The sequence below is a fragment of the Trachurus japonicus genome, unplaced genomic scaffold (genome assembly GCF_045865225.1).
Source record: "Trachurus japonicus isolate A0001 unplaced genomic scaffold, Traja_1.0 AP029789.1".
NCBI lineage: Eukaryota > Metazoa > Chordata > Actinopteri > Carangiformes > Carangidae > Trachurus > Trachurus japonicus.
This window is the reverse complement of record NW_028219922.1, coordinates 94,917-118,803: the sequence shown is the minus strand read 5'-3', so window position 1 is coordinate 118,803 and position 23,887 is coordinate 94,917. Positions and strand designations below refer to the sequence as shown.

At 41.9% G+C, this 23,887-nt stretch overlaps 2 protein-coding genes across 2 annotated transcripts; one reads left to right on the top strand and one right to left on the bottom strand.

Annotated features, from left to right (window-relative positions):
• Window positions 1–352: 352 nt before the first annotated feature.
• LOC146960956 (uncharacterized) lies at window positions 353–6,988 on the top strand. Its single transcript, XM_085771902.1, has 4 exons — window positions 353–1,629; window positions 5,322–5,466; window positions 5,780–6,046; window positions 6,726–6,988. Exons 1-4 carry the CDS (start codon window positions 397–399, stop codon window positions 6,986–6,988), a joined length of 1,908 nt encoding a protein of 635 aa, XP_085628028.1. The 5' UTR covers window positions 353–396.
• Window positions 6,989–14,652: 7,664 nt separating this feature from the next.
• On the bottom strand, window positions 14,653–19,053 carry LOC146960955 (uncharacterized). The gene is made up of 5 exons (XM_085771900.1): window positions 18,969–19,053; window positions 18,690–18,868; window positions 18,459–18,552; window positions 18,186–18,275; window positions 14,653–14,658 (listed from the first exon to the last, which is right to left on the bottom strand). The coding sequence occupies exons 1-5, from the start codon at window positions 19,044–19,046 to the stop codon at window positions 14,653–14,655; spliced, it is 447 nt and encodes a 148-aa protein (XP_085628026.1). The 5' UTR covers window positions 19,047–19,053.
• Between the last annotated feature and the right edge of the window lie 4,834 nt (window positions 19,054–23,887).

Genomic DNA, 23,887 nt, shown 5'->3' with positions numbered 1-23,887 from the left:
TTCTTTTGCTGATCTTGGCAATACAGAGGTTATAAATGAATTAATCAATATAAATAAACTAAATAATATTTAATTAGTTAAGTTAAAGTTAAGCACAAGAATAAATGGGAGCCATGGTAATGATAAAATAGATGTAAACAATCCAGAAGTACATACTCCTGTTGAACTAGAAGAATAATCCTAAATTATTAATCAAAATAATACAGTTGTTGGTGTCCACATAAAGTGATCGAAAAAATAAAAAGGTGAAAAATATAAAGAGAAGAGAAAAATAGAGCTTGATATTCTCCAGTTGCTTGAAAAGAGCTAGGGTCAAAAATGGATGAAGGTTATGGGAAAGTTGTAGAGAAAGTTGTAGAGGAAGTAGAAAAGAATGTTAAGAAAGTAGAAAAGTTGATGGCAGAGATTGATATACTCCTCTCACATTTGGTCCCAGTACAGAGACCCTCACCTTATGAGAAGGAGGAGGAGTTTAGGGAAATGTATCCTCAGCTCCCAGTAATTAGTCAGGAGGAGGTCGAAGATCAGAGTGATGAGGAAAAAGCTGTGGGAGGATATGATTCAGCAGTTAGAAGGTTATTGGCTAGTGCAGAAAGAAGAAGAGGTGGAGTAGAGAGGGAGAAGGATTTAAGAGAAGGAAGTGAAAGGGAAAGCAAAGATGAAAATGAGAATAGGGATAGTAATGGAGATTTGGATAATGAGAGTCCTTCATTTTCAAGAAGGCATGCCAAGACAAAACATGTTTCTAGGGAAGAAGAAGAGAGACGACAAACTTTAAGTAGGATTGATAAAAGTATAGATCAATGCCTTAAATATTTGGACCAATACACCACACCAAAAGGCCGGAGATTATTACAGGAACAATTACAGGACTTGCAAATGCAAAAGAAAAAGTTATTGAAAAAAGCCTCCCAAAAATCAGCAAGGAAGGAAGATAAGTTTGATAAGATCTGTCCAGTGGTTATCAGAGGACAGAATCTGGTGTATAAATCTTGGGATGATACAGTTATGCCAGATTTATTTGAGCAATTACCCATTCTTCAAGATGGAGCACATCCTTGGATTTTAAAGTTGAAGGAGATTATGGTGGAAACAAAGCCTACCATGGGAGACTTTAAGAGACTTCTGGTAAATATTATTGGGGTTCCAGCCATGGAAGAGATTTTACAGAAAGCTGGATATAATCGATATGTGGGGTCTGCTGTGCATGATTTAGAACTGTTTGCATCAAATAAAGGTCGAGTGTATAGAGTGTTAAGAGATACATTTCCAACAAATGTACACCCTGATAGTATTCATGTTGAACCATTAGGACAAGAAGAAAATCCGAGATCTTATGTGTCAAGAGCTCATCAGGTATGGAGAAATGTTACAGGACATGATCCGGATGACAGTCAGATGGAGCAATCAATCTTGCGAGCTAAGATTCAGAAGGGGTTGCCTCTGTCAGTGAGGAGTAAGTTAGCAGAAGTGGTTGGTTTAGGGAGCATGATAAAGAGTGTTTATACAGATCACATAGCATACCAAGTAGAGCTGTATAGAAAGAAAGAGCATGAACAGAGGGACCAAGATCAGGAGATCCTTAGACAGTTAAATCAGATTCAACTGAAGAAGGAGAAGAAGCAGGCGGTAGTTATGCAGAACCAATCTGAGATAAATCAGCCCATGCCACAGTCACAGCCACATCTGCAGCCACAGCTAAATCAGTTCCAGCCAAAACAGCCTTGTGCAGCGGTACCTTTTGTTTATAATGCACAGCCGACCTTTGGTCTGCAGCAGCAGGCATGGAGAGGAAGAGGTCAAGGAAATGTAGGGAGAGCAAGAGGAAACTTTAATCCAAATTTTCAACAAAGTCCTGAAGTGTGTTATAATTGTGGACTGGTTGGTCATTTTGCTCGTGAGTGTAATAAACTAGGAGGAGGAAATTTCAGAGGGAATTTCAGAGGAATCACAAGAGGAGGCTTCAGAGGTCAGGTAATGACATTCCGAGGACTGTTGAACCCTTTCAGGGGTCCGCAGCTAGGATTTTAGGGATGCTCAGAAAATTTGAAAGGGAGGTGTTAGTTGGTACCTCTTACAAAATCAATTGAGCTCTGCTACAAAAATAAAAAAAACTACAATACCTATACTGGTATCAGGAGCCTATACCTATCTGTACTTTTGAGAAGAGATGTTTTGTGTTCTGTGATGACACTAGCGTTAAAACCAGTTAATTTGTTCTCCTTTTATGTCTCAACTGTCCATTGCATTGCCTGGCATATTATTAAAACAAGATGTAAACATTTAGGAAGTGCAGGAGAAAATATCAACATCAGGATAAGGACATATTTTGACTTATACTTGTCTGAATGAGGTTAATGTTGCAGTGTTGAACAGCCACTCCTCAACACTCATGTGTTGTATTGTTTTGATTTTTGTTGATAGTAATGAAACCTCATAGGATTCATAAGTTGTAGTTTAGCATTTATTGACCAAACTGACATGCATCAGATGCTAAAGTAAAGAAAGTAAAATTGCACTGCTTTGGCAGTAACATGTAGTATGAGCAGAAATGTGAAGTCTAAACAGTTGTTTTTTGTCATTCTCCATCTTTTCCTTTTTATAGTTAAGAATTATTGTTATTGCCCTAGTGTAATAAAATGAAACGTAGGCCTGCATAAGAAATATTTCTTAGTATGTTTAAACTCATTGTTTTGGTAAATGTTGATTAGTTGGTTTACTGTTGGGGAAAAAAAAAAAGAATATCTTATTCTATAAGTCTCACTCAATTATCCACAAAGGTGGCTTTCTCATAATAAAATGAAATAGGACAGAACATGGCATGGTAAGAAAATTGTGTGTCTCCAGTCCTCACTCAGGTCAACAGCCCAATTTGAGTCAAAGTGTGAGGCTGCTGCCTCTTAAAGTTCCAGTGTAAAATGTATAATTAAATAATACAAGGACAAATTAGAAATTTAGCAAGCTTACTATACTTATTGCAGTAACATACAGTATATTCAAAAAGCTTAATTTACACAGTGTGAAGTTGTATGGTTACCTTAAAAAGTTGAGATAATTACAAAAAGGAAGCTGTTCTTGAAATAAAGAAATAGTTGTGGATAGGTAGAGGTGACACTTAAGATTCTATTGGTCTTTGGAGAATCATGAAGGATTGATAATAGTGCTCTCAGCCCTTTTAGGTCTGACGATTCAAGAAGCACATGGGTTGGCCCATGTTGCAAGGGGGGAGGTTATAGTATGGATTTTATTTGCTTAAATAGACTGATTGGGTTATAACCAGGTGGATGCTCAGTCACTTGCCAAGTTAATCAAGTTTTCGTCAAAATTTTGCAAGGTTTTTGCCACATTTTTGTGAAGAGATGTCATGAGCAGGAGGGGACTTCTGCTTGGATAATGGATGAGAAGTCTGTGGATACAATTGCATAACTGATTTAGTAAAAATATAGGGATTTATGTGTTTATGTGCATTTGATGTTTGAAATGTATTTGCTGTTGCAAAGATACTGGTTTGTTTTCTCTCTCCCTCCTAGAACATATAGGAGAGAGATCACTGTGAAAGTGCCAGGCTGTTCGGGGACCCAGATGTTCTGAGAAGATTCAGTCATCTGAACATGAAGAATGTGAATGAATTGAAGGGCCCTGAACATTATGGACACTTAAGTATTTTGACCACATTGAAGATTGACACTGTGGAAGAACTGCAGTGTAATTTGGTGTTTTTATGGAATGCTTTTTAAAATTGTAGTGTGATGTCTTTCATGATGATATGTACTCACTACTGTATGTTTTTGCTAGTATGTGGATATTGGAGCCTCAGATGTTTTCTTTCTTTTTGACGTTTAGGGAGAGTAATGTTAGGCAGGGACAGGTCCAATGGAGGATCCGATGGGTTGACCAGCCTGAAATTGGACACTGTTTTGATTTTATTTGTCTGAGGTTTTCATATGTATCTACTGAATTGTTTCATTCAAGTTTTAAGAATTTCTTCTTTTCTAATTGGTTTGGAGTGCTAAACAGTGGTTGCCTAAGGCAGAGGGACCGTGAGAGAATTTCCTGTCTTGATTGTTTGATGGAAACTTTAAGGAAGATTGGCTGCCTGGCAGGTTTTCGCTCTCACACTCCACAAATTGTTTTATTGCTAATGATTGTTTCATTATAGACATTATATAAGAGTGTCTGTTTGTTTCATTATGATAATCATTTGATTGTATGTTGTCTTTTATGTGTCGAGACTCTACGAGCCTCGAAGGGGGGAAATATGTAGTGTATTATACACCTTAACTTTCTTGCTTAAATATCTTGTATTGTTTTATGTTCTTCTTATTATGTGTGCTTTCTCTGAACTGAAGGAATGTGTCAACTGATGCTCTGCTTAATGGGTTCCAGATGCTGCCTAGAAGCAACTTGATCTGTTGGAAAGTTGATGATTGTTTTGTTTAGCCTAAAGGTTGAAACCTTAGGTCAGGGGTGTCTTCTTCCGTTGACCTATGGGGGCCCAAAGGTTATCAATTTGGTCAAGAGGTTAAATTCCAGAAAGTAAATAGTCCAGATCAAGGTAGTCTTTGTTGATTGGTTGCATTCCTTAGTTTGGAGAAGGTGGAGTGTTTGGAGTTAGAAACATATATAAGGTCAGAGCTTTGGGCCAGGAGAGAGAGATCTCATTTTGGCCAGAGATACTCCAGGATTCGGCATTTTTGTACACTGTTCTTCTTCTTGTTAATAAACTTCTTTTTTGAATGCAAGTGAAGACGTGTCGGCGGTGATCCCTTCTTTTCATCAACACATCAATATACCACACAGTGCTGGGAAAAAAAAAATTACACTTTGTGCACAATTTAGACATTTCACTTAGGGCTGTACTCTTGTTGCCAGCGGTTCTGACATTAAAGGCTGTATGTTGAGTTATTTTGAGGGGACAGTCAATTTACACTGTTATACAAACTGTACACTGACTACTTAACATGTCATATCTTCAGTGTTGTCCCATGAAAACATATAGTAAAATAGTCTATTGACATAGCAAGCCTATGAATAAATATCTAAATTCCCTTTCAGATCTTTATGGATGGGACCTTCAAGTCCTGCCCTCGCCCGTACCACCAATTTGTAACAGTACATGGGTACTACCTGGGGAGGGCGGTTCCATTTATAATGGTTTTGATGAGTGGCCGCACGGAGAACATAGGGCAGTCCTGAGGCACATCAAGAGAAAAGTGCGCCGTGTCACAGGACACAGGTGTGTGAGATTGGCATGTGTACATTTTTCTATTTCTTTGATAACCAAAAACATTTACTTAATAAAAACTGTTGGTGTCTACAAGGTGAGACCACAGAAGGTGGTGACAGATTTTGAGATGGCAGCCATGCAGGCCTTGAGGGCAGAATTTCTTGGTATTGTGACGCAGCGGTGCTACTTCCATTTCTGCCAGAGCCTCTGGAGGAAGCTCCAAGAACTTGGGCTACAAGGTTAGTGCTTGTAATCTGGAGTGATTTATTGATATTATGAAGAAATAATTATTTAAATGTAGAGGTCGGCTATGTCTTGTGTTTAGACTTGCCATTTATCTAGGCTTGTGTCTTTACCAGCTCAGTGGCTTTGGCATTGCGTAAAATGTAGTAGATAGATAAGATGGATAGATTGATAGATTGATAGATTGTCTCACTTGTGTTGGCTTGTACAGGGAGTAGTATGAGTGAATGATCTCCATTCCTTACCGGCCATTAACTAAGTCAATTTAAAAATATCTAACTTTTCTTTCTTTCTACACTATTTTTGCAGGTCCTTACAGGCAGGACAGGGTTCTGAAGGAATGGGTCAGAAAATCAATGGCCATCGGCTACCTCCCCCTTGCTGTGGTCAGGGTAAATTTCAATCAGATGGCCACATCACACAGAACCCGCCGCCTGGTTAGGCATTACCCCCCCCTGCAGGATTTCATTCTCTACATGGAGAACACCTATGTGTCCCACAATGCGCTGTTCCCACCAGCAGTCTGGAATGTGTTTCTGCGCAGGTCTGACAACAGGACCAACAACCTTGTTGAAGGTAATAACTTGCATACTAGCTAACATTGTATCTGCCTCTGCGTTGTATAACTGTTCGATCAGGCCTTAACAGAAGTATAGGGCTGCATTTCTTAGAAGTGGTTCACAATTGGGATTAATAAAGAGTTGGCTTGCACTGTGCCACGTGGCACCTGAAGCAACCACCTCAGACTACCATTGTAGGGGTAGGCTGATTCTATCTTATGGCATTTTACCTCACCCCAGTTTCTCTTTTAAAGCAGATATCAGCAGAACGCAGCATTAGCCAAAACGACCGGATCGCTGATATCTGCTTTAAATAGTCACAGAGAGTGTCAGCGTCGAGACTTGGGTCAAATCTGGTGGCAAACACACACACACCAGTTTTGTCCTAATAGCTCGTACGTTGCCTCCCCTGCTTGTGCCAGTTATTCCAGTCCGCTTTTGGTCACGTTTCCCCATTGTTTTTGTTGGATGAGGTTTCACGTAGCGTCTGTCAACACTACTACTCTCGCCCACCCCAAACGTTCACAGCAGGGATGAGGGGGTGAAATGCATTTCTAGGAGAGGCTGTTTTAGGAGGCTACTCACAGTTGGCTTGTTACCCTCAAATAAACCAAAATATTTATTAATAAAGCGTGCAGCGAGTGGTCTATGGGACACAATGTCATTCATTATGTTCTTACACATGATTATTTCAGCTTTCCATAACCGCTGGAACCACAAGGTTGATCGCTGCCATCCCAGCCTGTGGCTCTTCATCCGCATCCTAAAGGATGAGCAGCGCCTCATAGAGGCTGTCTGTGCGGGAGCAGACCATGGGGACCCTCCACCCCCACAGCGTCGAAAGTGGAGGAGGCACAGTGAGCGGCTGCACCGGTTGCGACGGCAGTACGAGCGGGGTGAAAGAGTGCTGCAGCAGTACTGGGCCGCTGTCCAATATGCTGTGGTGACATTTGAGTGAACCCCCAAAATGTCACTCATCATCTCCTCCCCCTCATGTCGACTAAGAGCTGTGAGAGTTTTCAGAGTCCTCCGTGCCTTCTCTGAGTTACAGGGGGGTCCACGCAGCAGGATTTGTCCATAATAATGGTTGTCAATGGATACCACTTTTCTTGGTCCAGAAAGACACACCAAAAAACATCCCAATACCTCCATACTGCTAGTCTGAAATTTCCCACTGGGAGCTTAAAATATAGACTCCCAGTGTCTCAGTTCACTGCTCTTCCTTGTCAGTGCACTGACTGGCGGAACGATTTCTCATGTCGGGGATTCAACACCAGAGGGACATTACAGACGAGCAGTATGGAGGTATTTGGATGTTTTTTGGACGAACAAAAGTGGTAGCCTATCCATTCACAACCAAAAACTGCTGTGCGGACCCCCCATAACTTAGGGAAGACACGGAGGACTCTCACAGCTCTTAGTCAACATCAGGGTAGAGGTAAGTTCTTCATGATGACAGACCACTTGTTTACATAGAGGCTTGTTTAAGCTGTTACCTGCAGCTGCTGTTGTCCGATTTCCGATAACTGATTTCACATGATGCAGCATGAAAAATATGACAGTTTGTTTGTTTGTTTTTTAATGATGACTTGAGTTGATCGTTGCATTTTATGTTTTTAATAAACAATTGTTTTGTGTTCTGGAATGGATCAGTGTCTTATCTTATTACTGTACCGTTATTTACCCAGGCAATCAATTTAAGAACAATGGGCCTCATTCACGAACCGTTCTTAAGAACAAATTTGTTCTTAAGTCCTACTTACTAAGTTTTTACGAAGATTGTGGCATTCATGAATGTTTTCTTATCCAGATTTTGTTCTTAACAAAATCTAAGAACAGTCAGGAGTATACTTACGCACTTTTAAGTGCTGAGACTTCTGCAAAAATAACCAATCATAGTGTTTTCTTTTGTTCTGCAGTTGTATGATATTATATGATGTGAATAAGAATTATTTTCTTATCTTTTATGATGTTTTTAATATATATTAATAATAATAATTGACAAATCATTGCAGTTTCTTAAAAAAAACATTATAGACACTTAATTCATATCAGTTTTTTTTTTTTTTAAGTGTTCACACTACACACAACTGTTTTTATTTTATTTTTTAAATATATGATAATATGATGATATTTATGATGGCACACGTGAGAGTGTGGTCTCTCTGATAACAACCACTGCTGGCTACTAAATATAGCCTAAATATAAAAATATAAACTAAATATAAGCCTTTTGTTTGTTTCTTAGTTTCATTCCTGCCACAGTAGCGCCACTTCACTACTTTAGTTCTTTTTATGTTTGGAGTCTGGTGCTCCCTCCCAGATTTTCATTTGAGCATTTCAACTTTCTTTCTCACTTCACCTTCTCTGCTCAGTGCCTGTGGGTGCTGTGTGCACACGGCCCTGCAGTCTCATGCCCTTTTACGGGCATTGATGGGGCAGTTACATATGCTAATCCTATGTTAATTAGACTCACCTGGCACACGCCCTCAACTTACGAGGAGATGGCATTCATCAAGTAGGAACACAGCTGCGAACAATTCTGAGGCTTACGAACGCGTTGATGAATCTGACGTAGGGTTTTCTTAAGGAACCTCTTAAGAACAACTTAAGAAAGAATCTAAGAAGGTTCTTAAGAAGATATTGGTGAATGAGGCCCATTGTCCTATTTACAAATGCAGCCCGACAATTCTGAGCAACAGAGCTAAAGAATGGTGGCATTCAAATGCGAAGCTGACTCTTGAACTCAAACTCATATTAATATTTATATTTATATATAGCTTAATAACATGCAATATGAATGGAAAGCATAAGAAACATCCAGTTCTGGACGTTATGCTTTCCATTCATGGTAGCCTATTTGAAAATCAGCTGACAGATATATATATATATATATATGTATGGAATAGTAGGCTACATTGTAATATAGTAAATAGTACTTTACACCCCTGCCCTGCTTTACCGCTCACTGATCACCAGGCCGCTATATGCCGGTTTCAATAATTCCCCCTTTCCCACCCACATCAAATGAAAAAGGAAAACGTAGAATAATCTTTCATTTAAAATCAAATCTTGCCACTCTGCCTGTAGAGCAGCCCAGTAAATAGTCCCAATTCAAGTCTCGCCGGTCATATGGTGCCTATACGTGAATGCACAGCTGAGCGGAGCTTCTCCAGCTTCCATCGTCCTCCCTCCGCTTATTATTGTCCAAGCTGTGTCACCTTCACCTTCGTCACCTTCTCATCCTGTGGCTTCATTCACAAACACTGTGGACCAAGTGCACCATCTCAGAAAGAGCAACTTCTGCTTTGCCGGTGCGCGAGGGAAAGTTTACTACATTGAAAAAATGCGAGGAAAAGATGATCGTCCTGATTAGGACGTGTTAATAGCCTAGTTCCGATTTGGTGATATGCCTTTAGTTATGATCAATTCCAGTTGTTTTACAGTTGTTCCACCTGGGATGACGTAGCCTACAAACCCACAGCAGGTGATGCAACGGAATACGCAGCGGCGACAGCTTTATGACGTTACGTTATTCAATAATCAATAGGTAGGCTATTAATGAGGGAGAGTATGGTGTCTTCTTATTTCCAACATTTCACTGTCTGTTTACAAAATCAACATCTAGCTTATTCCTAAAGTTTGTGAAGTGTCTGTGGAGCGGTTGAGCGGTCCTGCTGACAGATGTGCAGCTGACAGTGACAGGCATCTCTAAACCTGAGCCACCAGTGATCCTCCCTCGCTCACGTCCTGAGGACGAGCAAGAGTCTCCTGGATATTCTTTTCTATTCTTGTGAGAAAAAGAGGAGACGCGCAAAAGCAACAAAATGGAAACACTGTAATAACTCGTGTGAAGCTGTCTATGAAGCAGCACAGTCACGGACTGAGACAAGTTATTTAGCTACATAAAGTACAAACGTCTGTCTTAGCAGGTGTTGACCTTAAGCATCGTTCCTATTATTAACCCGTTGACGTTCCAACGGCCCGCCGGCGGGCCGCTGCAGCCCGAATTTGTATCATCCCAGTTTTACTGCACCCACTGCATCCACTGTCTATGTAACCACACACATGCTATACACCACTAGAAAGCTAATTTTCCTGGGATTTGAACGGTGTGCACCACTTTACGATACAATCATAAATGCGGGCTCAGTCAACACTAATGTCAGACTAGTCGCAAACACCAAAAAGTATGCAACTCACCTATGATGCCTCATAATATTCCAGTAGCAGAAGAAACTTCAATAAAAAATGTCATGTTACATCAGCAAGGGTCCAGTAAAAGTAATCCACAAAAAACATTAGTCCACACAAAGCCTTACGTCCACTAACACACACTCTTCGCTGCACCGAACATAGATATTTTCCGACGGATGCGCATATTTCCCACATGTTATGGACTGTAACTTCAGTTAGCTCGGAGATATTAGCCACATAGCTAAACCAAAACATCTCTGAACTCTAACCTTTTGATGGACATCTCGTTTGCCCCAATAGATGACTGTTTACCCAGTCTACTACATCACAATAGCCAATGAGTCTCTGGTGCGTACCAAAAGTACCGCCCCCATTCTTGAGCCAATCACAGCGCGGTTTAGGGATGACAAAGCGCATCGACTGGCCAATAACTGATACGCCGGTTGCTGGGTAGATTGATTCACGTCTAAACACAGCGAAAGAGTTTGACAGGAGGACTACATCGACTACATCAGGACTGACAGGACTTATCTACTGTAAAATAATATAATAATAAACATGGCGAAAACCAAATACACTGCCAGCGAAGCATTGGAGTTGTGTTGTCGGGAAAGCGACGACGCAGGTGAGTTTGTGTCGGAGGAGGACAGCGATTCACCGTGTGACTCCGAGGCTGAGGAAGAACCGGCTTTCAACAACGACAAGTAAGTTGTACTATTATCATTGTATTTTGGCTTTTGAGCTAATAAGTTAGCCCTTGGTTTTGTTTTGTTTTTCTTTCGTTCAGGGTTTGCTCTTAGCCGTGAGGTTTGTTTTCCTCTTGTTCAGCGATTGATTTAGCCGTGAGTTTTTTTTTTATTTATCGTTCATAGTCGGGAGGGGGGAGGGGGAGGAGGAGCTGTGGACGTGACTGATTTAGCCGTGAGTTTTTTTTTTAATTTATCGTTCATAGTCGGGAGGGGGGAGGGGGAGGAGGAGCTGTGGACGTGACTGATTTAGCCGTGAGTTTTTCTTTTTTTCTTTCGTTCATAGTCGGGAGGGGGGAGGGGGAGGGGGAGCTGTGGACGTGACTGATTTAGTCGTGAGTTTTTCTTTTTCTCTTTCGTTCATAGTCGGGAGGGGGAGCTGTGGACGTTGTGTGCTTTTTTCTTTTTCCTTTTTATTGTTTTACCCTCTACTCAATTACAATGGGATTCATGTTATTCTGCCATAGCTAAACATAGATTTTTGGTTTCAAATAATATACTGGTATACCCTTTGTTCATGTGTGCTCCTGACTCAGCTTTTTTACGGCTTACTCACTGGTTTCTTAGTTTTGTAATTCACATTTCTTTTTTTTGTAATTTACATTTCTTTTTTTTCTTTTTTTATGTAATAGGTCATCAGAGGAAGACTCTGACTCTGCCCCAGATTTAAAAGATAAAACCAAGAAGGCAAGACTGGAGAAGCAGAGCAGCAGCACAGAGGAGGAGGAGCCCCAACCCCAGACTCATCCAAGAGGCCCCTCAGGTAGAGGGAGAGCCAGAGATGTAAGAAGAGGAAGAGGAAGAGGAAGAGGTAGAGCCAGTAGCAGCAGCAGCAGTCAAGCCCATGGTTCCGCTGTGCCATGGAATGATACCGATATCAAAGACGTCCAGCCCCCAAAGCCCCCCATATTCAAACCCCTACGTCCACCTGGTCCCCAGCTCATCCAAGCTGCCCAATACACTGCACTGCAGCTTTTTCAACTTTTTTTTACACACTCCATGCTACACCACATAATTGACAACACAAATGAATTTGGAAGAATGCACATCTCAACACCATCTACACCATGGACTGACATCACACTACAGGACATGTTTTGTTTTATGTCCATGATTCTGTACATGGGAATTGTGAAGTGCTGTTCGTTTACTGATTATTGGAGAAAGGGGAAACTGTACAGCCTTCCATTCCCAAAGGAAGTGATGACCGGAAAACGATTTCTAATCATATGCCGGGCCCTGCATCTTAGCAGCAGTGCAGAGGATGCTGCTAACGATCAGAAGAGGGGAACAGCAGCCTATGATCGTCTCTACAAGATCAAGCCTGTTTACACCGAATTGAGGAACGCGTGCAAAACACACTACCAACCCACACAAAACATTTCGGTTGATGAGCGGATGGTTGCGTCAAAGGCCCGCTCTGTACTAAAACAGTACATGAAAAACAAGCCTGTGCGCTGGGGTTACAAGCTTTTCGTCCTTGCTGATTCAGCAAACGGCTATACGTGGGACTTCTTCATTTATGAAGGAAAGTCAGAAGAAAGAAGCGGGAAAGGACTCAGCTACGATGCGGTGATGCAGCTGGTCAAACCAAACCTCCTGGGCACTGGCTATAAATTGTTTGTCGACAATTTCTACACTAGTCCCATGCTGTTCCGTGATCTCCTCAGCCAAAACATCAGGGCATGTGGGACCATCAGACAAAATAGAATTGGCTTTCCCAAATCAAGAATAAATAATCTGAATTCAAAGTCGCCAAGAGGGAGCATCCGCTGGATAAGGGAGAACTCTCTCCTTTTTGTCCAATGGAGAGATACCAGAGATGTAACGATGTGCTCCACACTGCACACAGCCCATGGAAGTGAGACGGTCCAGCGGCGGGTCAAAGGGGCTGACGGGCAGTGGGCTGTGAAGGCCATCCCTGTTCCTCCAGCAGTGAAGGAGTACAACCAGTATGTGATATTTATTCAAGTATAATTATTTCATGTAGTAATTTGTGTGCTGTACATACTTTGATGTCTTTTTTTCTATTTTTTTTCCCCCTGTCCTTTCAGGTTCATGGGAGGGGTGGACCTATCCGATGCCTTGATAGGGTATTACAAGGTTTTGCACAAGACGCAAAAGTGGTACAAGACTTTCTTCTATCACTTCATGGACATTGCGATAGTAAACGCCTTCATCCTTCACAAGGAGCTTTCAAGAGGGAAAGGGGAGACTCCCCTCAACCAGAAGGCTTTCAGGGAGACGTTAGCCTTGGAACTAGCAGAGGCGGGGTCTCCCACCCGAGCAGCAGCTGCAGGACCTGAACCTGGACCTTCTACCGCACAGGCCTCGCATCACATGCCAGTGTACATTTCGGGGCACAGGACCACCGGCCGTCTGAAGTGCAGGCTTTGCCACGCAAAGACACCGGTGAAGTGCAGAACTTGTGATGTGCCTCTGTGCTTCATCCCGGCTCGGGACTGTTACAGTGAGTGGCATGTAAAGTAAACTGTAGCTGGACCTTGTAAATAGTTTGATTTGTTGTTTGTTGTGTGGCACTGCTGGCCACTGTTCAACATTTGAGCTTCATACAGTGAGTGGCATGTAAAGTAAACTGTAGCTGGACCTTGTAAATAATTGTAAATAGTTCGATTTGTTGTTTGTTCTTTGGTGTGGTTCACTAAAAATTGCATTTCACACCATACCAGCTGTTGTACTCTTTTTTTTAACTGCATACACAGTAAAAAGTATGTTTTTATAGGAAAAAAAATATATTTAGGTTCCAGTTACATTTAGTCAAAAGATGCTGAGGGGGGATCTGGATGTGGGATAGGATAGCCCCAAGTGTAACCTTTCATTAGAGTCCAAGATCATGTCTGTGGGTTGAAGTGTTCAAGAGTAACAGCCTGTTTTCCAAAGTATGGGAAGTTAGAACTTGGGTGAGCAGGGGTCTCCAAATGGAACACTTTTGGCCCCCTAGTGGCCGCCTGGTGCTATCCTTAGAAAAACAAGTGTAAAATGCTCATTTTTTGTAGAATCATTGTCAAATTTGAACTGTGAATATGTAATACTCCAAATTGCTGTTCTATTGTGTTTTTAGTCCCCACCCCTAATGCTACAGTCTTTTTGAAGGCAAATATTATTGGAAAATAATTCAGGCGGACACAAAATCATTTTTTTTCAGTGTGATCAAACTCCTATTACTCAGTGCCAGTTACACTCAGAGAAATTCTGACAGTTGGGGATAAAGGTAAGACTGTTATCTTTAAAAAGAGGCCAAGATTATGCACATCCTCCAAACAGTTCAAGCACAGCTTCACATTTACTTTGGGTATAAATTTTTTAGGTGTACTAGACATAAATCTACGGAATTCTACGGAATTCCAAGGGGTTAAAACATAAATGACAAAAATAAGCAGGTGAACCGCTGCGCCACAGACCTGAGTGTTTATAAACTGTTATTTCGGCTTTTACAAAGGCTGATTTTCTGCTATATCCATGATGGTAAATTTAAAAACTAAATGCATGGTAAAAGTTACATTACTAATATTTTCGAGATCAACAAATTTTCTATTATTAAAATTCAAATTAAACATTGCGTCAGGTCGGACCACGGGGTTCTTTTATTTATTCATTTATTTTTGCCGTGGTCCAGCCGAGAGACTGCTTGTGAGTCGGCGAGGCACATTTTATTTGCTCAAACCTGCAGCCAGACCGAGTACACAGCGTTTTTGTTATGGTAGGCATAAGACGGTCTGGAAGCCGGACGCTACAATATGACTATTGCACGCCACCAACAGTGAGTGTAAATCTATGCCCCGTAACAACCCAACCTCCATGGCCCCCGCACCTCTAAAATGAATCCGGCACAGCTGTATTATGGTTTCTACGGGGATCGAACGCTGCTTTGCCATAACATGGGCACGCGCGCTCACCACTAAGCTACGGACTCAACACTTTAGACTTGTGCTGCACCACCCGTCATTTCTAAATCCTAACCTTTCGGATTGGCAGACTTTTTTTCTGCTTCGGAATGGCAGCTCTTTTTAAAAAATAATTGAAGGCCGGCTTTCCGACATATGAAAGTAAACGTTCGGAGTGGCGACCCTTCGGAATGGCACCCTGGAACCCCTGCAACTACAAACATCTTAAAAAGGCCTTCATCACTCCCTTAGTTTTCCTCTTTAAATGTAGATTCACAGTAAATAAATTGTGATAAAAAAACTGACAGTAGGTATTATTAGCTACAACAATTTATTTTCAGATAAAACAGTGGCCAGCGCATCTCCAGTAGCTAGATCTGTTATAATTTCACTTCTTAAATCAAACATGTACTCGTGGTTCTATGAATTATGTGAATTTCCACTCACCACCAGCGGCGGCACTTTAAATGCCGCCTCTGGCGATATGTACTGTTCTGTGAGAGAAGCGCCATCTCCTGGTCGTGTCATGTATTTCATTGAATGGGTGGAGTTCCAGTAAAAACTAGTCACACCCAGGAAAAGGAGGGGGTCACTCCAGCTGCTGGGACTTTGCTGGAGCTCTGCTGGAACTCTCATGGGAACAGCATGGGAACAGCATGGCAGCAGCATGGCAGGGGAATTTCTATGTGGCTCCCACTGTATGTGAAGATTATTTTTTCTCCACTTTATTTTTTTTTCATGTGGCTGGTACGTAACTGTGAGTGCTCACTCACAGCAGCATATTCGCTGCAGTAGATGTGAACTGCGGCTTGAAACTCGCTGGTAATATGTTGTACATGTTTGTGAATTTGTGACGAATCTGCTGACAGAAGCGCAAAACAGCTGCAGCTGTTCAGTACGGTAACCAGTTAAATCAGAAACCAGTTGGGCCATAACACCGGCGTGTATGTGTGTGTGCGGGGGTGCGCGATGTGTGTGCGTGCGTGCGGTGAGGGTGAGAGAGAGAGAGTTTGTTTGTCCTACTGTCCACACGGGAGAGACGCCGCGGCTCTGCCGAGGTGACCAGTGCGTAACGTAATGTGTATAATGTGTTTGTGTATGTGTTTGTCTGTCCAACTTAAAACCAAACTAACCAGACTGCTACATATCTGTTCAAAGATTGTGGGTCAAACTTTGGAGTTACATTTTCAAGCAGCATACACTAAAAGAATGTTGTCTCTTGCAAGTAATATCTCATCTGATCCCTCTCATGTGTTATTCGAGGAATACCAGCTTCTGCCATCAAACAGAAGGTTTAGAGTTCCACAAGCTCGAATGAACAGGCTGAGGAACTCTTTTGTCCCTCAGTCTGTCAAACTGTTAAATCAGAGTTTGGGCTAGTAGACCCTAGGGTTCATGTACAGACTGAGCACTGGGTGTTGCACCAATAGTCTACTTGCCAACAATGAGTACCCGGAAATGTTGAGTACAACAAAGTTTTATGTTAGAAATAGATAGTATGGGTCCCCAGTATTCAGAAACTGCCGGATGCTAACTTATATATATTGGACAATTAGCATAATTGACATAATTAGCATAAATTAGCATAATTGCCTATATGGGCAATATTTCAACAAAATTGACTTGGCTGATCTGGGCAATATTGGAGTGGTTTTAGGGGTTATTGATTATGCTGAATCCATTTCTGAAATTTTCAAAATCCAAAATGGCTGTCTAAACCGGTGACCAGATTTTGAAATCCATCAAAATCGGTCCACTGGCGGTTAAAATCTGGTCACTTCCGGTTTAGACAGCAATTTTGAAAATGTCAGAAATGGATTCAGCATCATCAATAACAGGTAGTTTGTGTTTTTCTTTAAATGTGACCTTTGAGGGTAACATTTATGCTTTTTTGTAAATGTATGTTTTTGGTATTTTGTTATTATTTGTGTGAATCCTTGGACGTCATGGGACGCAAGACAAATTTCTGATCTGACAATAAAGTATAATCTTATCTTAACCTTATTTTATTTTATAACAGTTACGTAATCCACCGCTCCATTTATTGATTTCTCGCTGGCTTCGTTGTAAACACATACACGTGGCCAGGCCGAGGTTAGAAAAAAAAAGCGACCAGAGGAGTTCCTCTCTAACGGTGTATTAAGCCCATACAGGGGATTTAAATGACGAGGGGCGTTCAAGCTCCTCTGTTCTTCCGCTCGCCATGACCACGCTGCACTGAACAAGTGTGTTTATTAAACATGCGCACAACTTTTTTTTTCAAAAATCAATCCGCGGATCACATGTGTGCCGAACCGAAGATATTGATCCGAACAGATCACGGATCAATGATGATCCGTTGCACCACTAATATCCTCCCCCCCCAAAAAAGGAAAAAAGAAAGGTTCCTCCCAGCACAGCGCTAATGCGGCATTTAAACCAACATAAACATCGGCCACTGCCATCGGTGAATGTCATCTTTTTTTGCCGATGGCCGATGGCAGTTAACGAGCCGAACATCGGCCGATGTCGATGTTCGACTGATGCATCGGTGCATCCCTACTATTAACTATCACTATAGGGGTAAGACAATGAGCAAAGAGTGAAATGCAATATACTACCACAAAACATGATATGATTTCAAGAGAAAGCTTTAAAGGGATAGTTCAACATTTTGGCAAATTGGTCATATAGTCATAGCAGTAGGTTTGTTACCTTTATTTGTCGGTGTAAGCTATTTTTAGAACAGAGGAGCAGAGCGGCGAGCTGCTCAGAGCTACGCTATGGAGGCTGAAGGAATTTCTTGGTTTCCCTCATCAAACTCATCAAATACAAAATCCCAAAACTCCAAAACGCTTTCGTGGACAAGTTGTGAGCTGCACAATCACCACGCTATGAAATAATAATGGAACGTTACGAAACGGAGCCGTTTTCGAGGTAAATACAGGGTAAATACAGAGTCTGCTTGCTGAAAAACTGTCCCTGAACGCAACGCGCCTCAGCGGTTTTGCATGAATGTCCCTCTAAAACAGCTCCGTCTCGTAACGTTCCATTATTATCTCATAGCGTGGTGATTGTGCAGCTCACAACTTGTCCACGACAGCCTTTTGGAGTTGTTGGGTTGTGTATTTGATGAGTTTGATGAGGAAAACCAAGAAATTCCCTTAGCCTCCATAGCATAGCCCTGAGCAGCCTGCCGCTCCGCTCCTCCGTTCTAAAAATAGCTTGCACCGACAATTAAAGGTAACGAACCTACTGCTATGACTATAGCGATTATGGCAATGGGCCAATTTGCCAAAATGTTGAACTATCCTTTTAAACCACATACTTGCTCATCAAGGCTGGAGCTACGCCTGTTGGTCGTGGTCTCTTTTGCTGCATTCAGCTGAGACCTGCCACAGACCCCTTTTCCTGGCACCTACAAAAAGGACACAGTGAACACATTCACATTAATAATGTCAAATTTAACTATGGATGTAATTTTGCGTCATGTTGGAATACGCATGTAATTTTGTAGCCAATGGTAGTTCTTACCTACAATAAAATTGGACTTTAGGTTTAAGAAATGTAATGTATCTAACCAAAACACAGACACTCTTACATGCTTGGCTCTCTTCTGAATGTCCTCTACAAATGCAGCGACCTCATCATCTTTGCAGAGAAGCACACCGTCAAAGTAACCCTGTTCCTCAGAGCTACAGAACAGACATGGAAATATCATTTTAAATATCAGTTTGCATTGCTGAAGAATTAACACATGCACTCTGGTGTAACAAATGATAGTTGTTACATGGACATGGTGGACAATGAAAAACATTAAATATATACAGACCATCCATCCTTTTTGAACCAGTAGTGCTTCCTGTTTTCATCGACGGACACAGCCAACATTTCTGGAGAACAGGCTGGGCAGGTGAACGGCTGCTCTGCACACAACTTGTCCACCTTGTAGGAGCTTATGACCCACTCCATGAAACTTTCATAAAAAGTGTCTGAACGCAATTTACCAGTCTGTTGAAAGATTCATTAAAACCAAAGTTAGAACTATATGTAGAATTAAAAGGAGGTTATGCTAAATATTGTGTACATACTATACTGTAAGCCAACTCACCCTGCCATACTCTCTTGTCTGCGCCTCTAGCATTCTAATGAATGTCAGGCGTGAATTCCCTGGAGCAGCCAACTTCATTTCTCTGAAACCATGAAAAATGGCAACATCAAATAGCGTGCAAAAGTTAATGGTGGCAGGCCAGTATCCACTAACTTGGACATCCAACAAATCTGTAGCTGTATTCACAAAGAATCTTAAGGTTAAAAGTAGCTCCTAAGGGCCGAATTTAGGAGCAACTCCTAAAAAAAGTGGGCGTGTTAGTCTTAAATTTAGGACTCCTAGTTTTTTAAAGTAAGAGTAATTCACAAAGTATTTTAGGCCTAAAAGTAGCTCCTAAGTCTGGGAGAGCTTAAAAGTCCTCGTGAGGACTCCTAACTCAGTAAGACCTATTCACAAAGAATCGGAAATGGCTGCAGCCAGGCAAATGTATGGAGGACTGCGAATTGCTGCAGAGGGGGGTGCTGGAGCACCTGCCCCTTTGCCCATTGATGGCCAAAGTGCCTTTTTGTCTGTATTTTTTTTTTTTTGTCATCTACAACAATTTCGCTATAAAACGGGAGTAGTGACGGTGACGGACTGTCCAATATAGGCATCACAATGGTCGGACCGAGGTAACTGCAACCGCTGCGATGCAGTCATGCTGATGTGAGCCAAAAATATTTTTAAAAGTTGGTGGGTGCGCTAGACACATACATTTGTTAGTATTAATAGCTCACGTGATAGGACAGCTCCTCCAGTAAACTAAACTTGTTGTCAGTCTGGGTTCGAATCCTGCTATAGGCCACAAATGTGGGTAATGCATTTTCTTTTCTCATCATTATTATGATCACCATATAATATTAGGGCTGTCAACGAATGTGAAAATTAAAGCAGATATCAGTGGAATGTTTTTGTTAATATAAGTCCTAAATAGTCCTATTTTCCGTCAGCAATCACTTACATGAAGTATTTCAGCCTAAACACGAGTCTCTCCGTCACTCTGCTCTGCTGTAACCCGAGGAGAAAATTTTCCTTGTGGGATACAAGTGTTATCCAATGAGGGGAGAGAACGGCATGAAGGGCTGTGTGTGCAGCCAAGGGATGCGCGTGAATGTGGTGACGTAGCACGAGGACCAATTGATGCCTGACAAGGGCGGGGGCTGCTAACTCATGGTGCGTTCAAGGAAACTCGTACTTTGTGTTTTCCCTTCCTGTGAAGTCATACCAGTTCGATCTGGTACGAATTCACGGGTCGGAAGTTACGAGTGGCCGTTATAGGGAACTTTCACAGACAACAGGACGGTAAAAACACGAGCTACGGGTTACCTGGAACCCTACCAAGTCGTAGTTGTGACTTGAAGCTGTAACTTACGGTTTCAAAAGCCTGCCTTGAACACAGCATTAGCCGAAACGGCCGTGCCGATGGTTACATGCTGCTATTCAGACATGCCGCTATTTCGACATTGACTTCTAATTGTCGGAATAGCGGCATTAACATTATTTTTTAAGCGTCCCACTATTCCGACATTTTTTTTTTTCATTGTCGGAGTAGCGGCACTTTACTATTTTTCAAACATTCCGCTTTTCCGACATTGATTGATTACGTTATAGTCAGAGTGTCCTTCTGATTTATTTTTATTTTTTCATCTGAGACACTGTTTCTCATACACAAATACATAGGCCTATTAGAGAAGAAAAAACAAACCCTCCAAGTTTAAAAACACACCGGCAGCAGCGCACACTGATCTGCAGAGCTGAGACTGTTATTATTCTGTCACCTGAGTTTATCCTGCTGCTTTACATTGTTTTAACATAGGTAAAAGAAGAAAAAAAAGATTGTCTGGAATAAAGGGGCAGATTACATGAGATTATTCTTTTTTCTGCTCCCTTTTGTTGAGATTTGGGAGGTTTTTGCCTGATTTATTGCCCGATGCCATGTATCTCGCTTTCTTTCCCCCTCCCTCCGCCCGTTGTCTTCGTTGTCACTTTGTTGTCACTTTGTTGTCGCTCCACAGAGCGCACATGGCTAATTAATATGCACGTGCTGACCATATGGTTGTGTAGGCATTCCGGGACGGAGGTGTGTTCACGTGCGCAACTGCGCACCATTCTTGGATCCAGTTATCAAAGTTGAGGTGCAGAGTTGTGCACGCACAGTTTGATAGATCTGAAAAAGGTGTAAATATTTTGGGCTGTCTTTTCACCGTAGGCCTATAGCGGTATCAAAAAGTGTCGGACTACCGGCATGTCTAGATAGAGGGATGTCGTAATAGCGGGATGTCTAAATAGTGACATGTCGGAATAGCGGGATGTCTGAATAGCGGGCGGACCCCCGTGCCGATGATATCTGCTTTAATATTCAAATGTGGGGTGAAAAAAAAAACAGCGGCTGCTTTGCGAGTGGGCGCACTGACCCTCATAGGAGTTGCATTTGCACTGCCATTCTGACGTTCTACTATTCAGACATACCACCATTCCGACATGCAAACGTCCTGCCATTCCGACAGTTTCGTCCCGCCATTCCGACAAGGCTTTAGTTTCCATAAGGAAATGTGCGTCACTCCGAGCTTTGGTTAGGGTGTGTGTATGTGTGTGTGTGTTTGTTTCCGGTTTTTTTTTCATGTTTTAAGACAGATGCGATACAGTCAGTGGAAGCTTAATAAATAAACAAACACAAAGTCTCGCCATTTACAATCACACACTCCGATGTCAGTTTGTAACAATTTCCCTTACAATAAGGATATAAGGGGAACTGGCACAACGCAGTCCTGCTGCAAGTGGACCTAGGCTCGCGCTACAGGTGCCAGGGAAGCAATAATCAAAGTCGCTACTTAGTCTGAAGGGGTGTTCACACCAAACGCGATGGACGCGATTTTGTCGCGTGACAAATGAGAATCCATTGCGTCATCGCTCGTGTTTTGACGCGTGAACATTTTCGCGTCATCGCATCTTCGCGAGCCCGCCCATTTACGAGCGAGCCCGCCCATTTTAACTACAAAACAACATTGGTTTCTCTCATTCTCCTCTCTCATCATCAACCATGGTCGAGATTACAACTATCGCTGCTCTGGAAGTACGAGACACGTCGGGCCAAACGCCGCCGTTTGTGGATACATGGTATCCTCCGGAGGCGCACAGAGCTCGGTGAGTTCCACCGCCTCATACAGGAGCTCCGTCTGGACGATGACCGCTTCCAGCGGTACTTCAGACTGACGGTCTACTGTAAACTGTGTTTATAAATTCAAATCATATTGTGAGATAATAAAGCTTTAATTTGGCATGTCTACAACAATACAATAAACATAAAAATAAATACAGTCATGTCTGTATGTATTTTTATGTTTATTGTATTGTTGTAGACATGCCAAATTAAAGCTTTATCTCACAGTATGATATGAATATGGATAACAGTTTCTTTTCTAGAACAACTTCAATATTAAAAAAAACTTTGTTTGCTTTATGTGAATAACCTCTGCACAGCTGGAATCAAAGTTTACAGTATACAATGTGGGTGTGCAACAAATATTTGAAGTCTGGTGAGAATTCTCACTGTAGGAAACAGTAGACGAAAGACAGGTGAGATTTTTATATTTTATTTTTTATATTTTCTTTATAAAAAATTATATTAAAAAAAAATATATACATAACAAAAATATATTGGAAGAGCCTCAGGGACACATATGAACAAAATTAACTATTCCTCATAAGTCTGATACGTTCCCTGCAGTGATTGTTGCCCCATTGCTAATAAGCTAATCGGCAGGTTCCAGATTGAGCACAACAGTGCTTGCTTGATAAATAATTTTATGAATTTGGAATTTTACGTATGCCTTCCTTTGGGGCGACAATCCCTCCAGGGAAGGAATCAGGCTTCTGAGGATTCATCCTCTGAGGGTGGAGGTTGGGGAGCAGGTGGAGCTTGCTGCTTCTGGGTGTTCAGGGCTTCTAGGAGGCGAGCCTGTATTTCCACCTGTCTGGTGTTCCTGTCCTCCACGGCTCTCTTCCTGGTCATCTTCATCCCTGTATGAAATGGAAAAAATATATTTTATGAAACTACTACCGTCCAAAAAAATGCAATAGTTTCAATCAATACAGTACTTGTCATAGTGAAAAACACGCTTCAAGCTAAAATTGTACTCATAACATAAAAAAGAGCACTCCATTTTTTGTCTTGTACATACGTTTTGGCACAGAAGCAGCAGGGGAAACAGCAGAGACAGCAGAGGGAGAGACAGCTGGACCTTCATCGGGGGGGGGGGGGGGCAGCAGCAGACTCTGGATCGCTGTCAGAATCTGCTGGGTCTGTAGTAGTGACAAACGTGTTTTAGTTTTTTAGTTTTTTTGGTAGATACAGTACATTAAATGTCTAGGTTATTCTGGCTTTACACACAGCTGCACTACTTCCTGAACTTCAGCCAGCTCCTATATTTCCTGTCTTACATTATTGGACACACTGATTAATCCAGGTGTGTTTGACCATTGTTGTGAGGTCAGAGGTCAGAGCTGTGCATAAATCCTATTACAGCACATAAAGCATTTTATAGATGCAGTTCTAGCCATAGCAATATCTATCCTCCATAACACTTTAATGCAAATGACCCTAGACTTGTTTATTCTAGCTATTGAGAATTAAAAAAAAAAAAACAGTTTCAGTCATAAACCCATTCAGTGACTCCTGTTGTTTTACTGGCCTCTATGCTTATGTGTGCGTGTTCATTTGTCAACAAACCTCCGATGGTAAGCCCTGATGGGCCTGCTGTCTCTCCCTCGTCTTCCATGGACCCTACACTGAACTCTGCGGCCCCATCTCCCTCGAGCCACAGCTCCATGTTGCCGCTTGTTTCTCGAGGGCTGACAAAGGGGTCAAGGAAAGACAGGACCGCAAAGTACTTCCACTTCTTTGCTGTCCCTGCTGCTGCCCCACTCCGTGTCTCTGTCCC